This window comes from Lactuca sativa, chromosome 8, assembly GCF_002870075.4.
Source record: "Lactuca sativa cultivar Salinas chromosome 8, Lsat_Salinas_v11, whole genome shotgun sequence".
NCBI lineage: Eukaryota > Viridiplantae > Streptophyta > Magnoliopsida > Asterales > Asteraceae > Lactuca > Lactuca sativa.
This window is the reverse complement of record NC_056630.2, coordinates 178744473-178746766: the sequence shown is the minus strand read 5'-3', so window position 1 is coordinate 178746766 and position 2294 is coordinate 178744473. Positions and strand designations below refer to the sequence as shown.

Sequence of the window (2294 nt, the reverse complement as noted above, 5' to 3'; positions counted from 1 at the left end):
CTTACTTAATTACTGAAATTTTTACGTAAAAAAGAAGTAAAAAAAAAATGTAAGATGATTATGATTGGATTAGCCGGGCATGGCTATATATATTTGTATTTGTGTGCACAACTTATTATTGTTGTAATGCAATAATTGATGACAAATGCTCCAACTAAAAGCAATTTCAATAAAGTAGTCCGAAACTCCTTTAATCATTGGAACTTGGCCTTCAAGAATCAACTATCCCTCCCATGTGTTACACCGACTACATCTATATACCTCTTCATCAACCACAACTAAATGTTAATTACAAAAATAATAATAATAATAATAATAAATAGCAACATACTTTTATTTATCTGTTTATTATAATAACATCATATTCATATTTCCATTTCTTTCAAATATAACATTGTACTTTAAAATATAAGAAAAAACTAAAGTTCCATTCAAAAAAGAAAAAAGAAATTATTATTTCTTTAACAATGGTTCACAAAATTTACCATGAATAGAATCATCACTCTTGCCTAAACACCTAAAAAATGCACACAACAAATTATCAAACTATCAACAGGTTTTGTGAAATAAAAAAACGTAATTATTCACACAAGAACCACACATACTAACACCAAAGAATGAATCCCAAAATACTATCTCTCAATTATCATCTCAATCCATTATCCATTATCATCAATTCATCATCACCACAAGTATGAATCAATCTCACGGGACATATTCGGTTTCCAGGGTCGGTTGTGTTCTTGTCGTGGTGGCTGCCGGAGCTTTCGTGTTTCCGACCACCGTCATCTGCAACGCTTCGCCGGAATCCGCCGCCTTTTCCATTTTATTCATTTTCTTCTTTTTATTCAATCTCCATATCCACAATATCAGCAATGCCAACAACACAAGTAATGCGATCCCACCCGCGATTGCTCCGACAATGATCCCGACCCTTTTCCCGTTCCCGCTACCACCACCATGAGGTGGTGGTGGCGGTGGTGGTGGTGGTGGTGCCGGAGCTGGTGAAGGGGCGATGGAGGATTTGACTACAATGGAGAAATGCCCTTGTTCGAATGTTTCACATATTGTTCTTGATACCAAATTTGTGAAATTTATATTACCGTTTAGATCGAAGTGAACACATTCTGCGATTGAACCATTGGGAACCGGTTTTGGTTGTGGAAAATTGATTGAAATGGGTTCCTCGGAGGCATGAATGGCTAACTCCGGTAGGTTTTTGGCTGATAAATTTGAGGCGTCGTAGGCGAGAAGACCCAGGATAGGAGATAGATAGATGTAGCCAGGTAAAGGGTAGTATATGGTGGACCAGTTTCCGAGGTTTTGGTAGACGAAGACTAACCTTTCCACGTATGGTTGTGATATAACTCCGATTGGGATTGTGAACTCTTTATATGATTCAACGCCTCTAGTGTATAAGCTACCACTTCGAAGCCTGATTGCTGATATTTGAATGCCGGAGAGATTTGAAGGGGGGAATCCGTCGTAGGGAATGCCAGTTCGTGGTCGAACAAATGCACGATAAGCGTAGTCCTGGAGGATAGCATCGAGAGATCTAGCAGGTGTTTGAGCTTCAATAATTGGCCACCGGAGAAACCAAATTAGTAGAACAAGCATCGTGAGACTTCGAAATGGAAGCCCCATCGATGCATCAATTTACTGAAAATCAGCGCGAATTGGGAAGAATCTCGAAGAAGGTGGAAGGATGGCGATGTGATCCAGAATAGGAGAACTGGATTTTCTAGTTAGAACACCCAAAAGACCCGTTGATGTTTGTAGAATCTGATTCTCTTTGTAAACTAACGGAAAACTAAAAAGCAAATACCGATAGCTTTAAGAAACTTTTGGAAGGAAAGCATTTGTAGTAGAAGAACACTTTCTCAGAGGTGTAATCCAGTGCTGAAACCCTCAAACTTGTTATAATCTTCTGTAATTAGTTGCTTTAATTTACAGAACAATGTGGATTATATACGAATCTTATGAAAAGGAAAAGCAATCCAGATGAATGTATCAGAAATTCGAGAAACGAAGTACCTGAGCCCTGAGCTAAATCCAGTTTGATTCAACCGATTTACACTCCCAAAAACCCTAAATTTCAGCAACAGTTGAGCCAATCAATTAACCAGCAACAAAATTTTGCTTCTTTGAATTTACAACCCCCTTCATATCATCACATTTATTTCCAAGCACTCGTATTTATACTCATGTCATCGAATCGCAACCCCAAACCCTACCAAAATTCTTCAAAACTCCGAACCCCGTAGCTGAAATCAACAGCGTATGAGTTTGCAAGA

General features: G+C 38.2%; 1 protein-coding gene across 1 annotated transcript; it reads right to left on the bottom strand.

Moving 5' to 3' along the window:
• Positions 1–453: 453 nt before the first annotated feature.
• On the bottom strand, positions 454–1644 carry LOC111885738 (uncharacterized). The gene is made up of 3 exons (XM_042897337.1): positions 997–1644; positions 710–840; positions 454–517 (listed from the first exon to the last, which is right to left on the bottom strand). Exons 1-3 carry the CDS (start codon positions 1642–1644, stop codon positions 454–456), a joined length of 843 nt encoding a protein of 280 aa, XP_042753271.1.
• Positions 1645–2294: the final 650 nt, after the last annotated feature.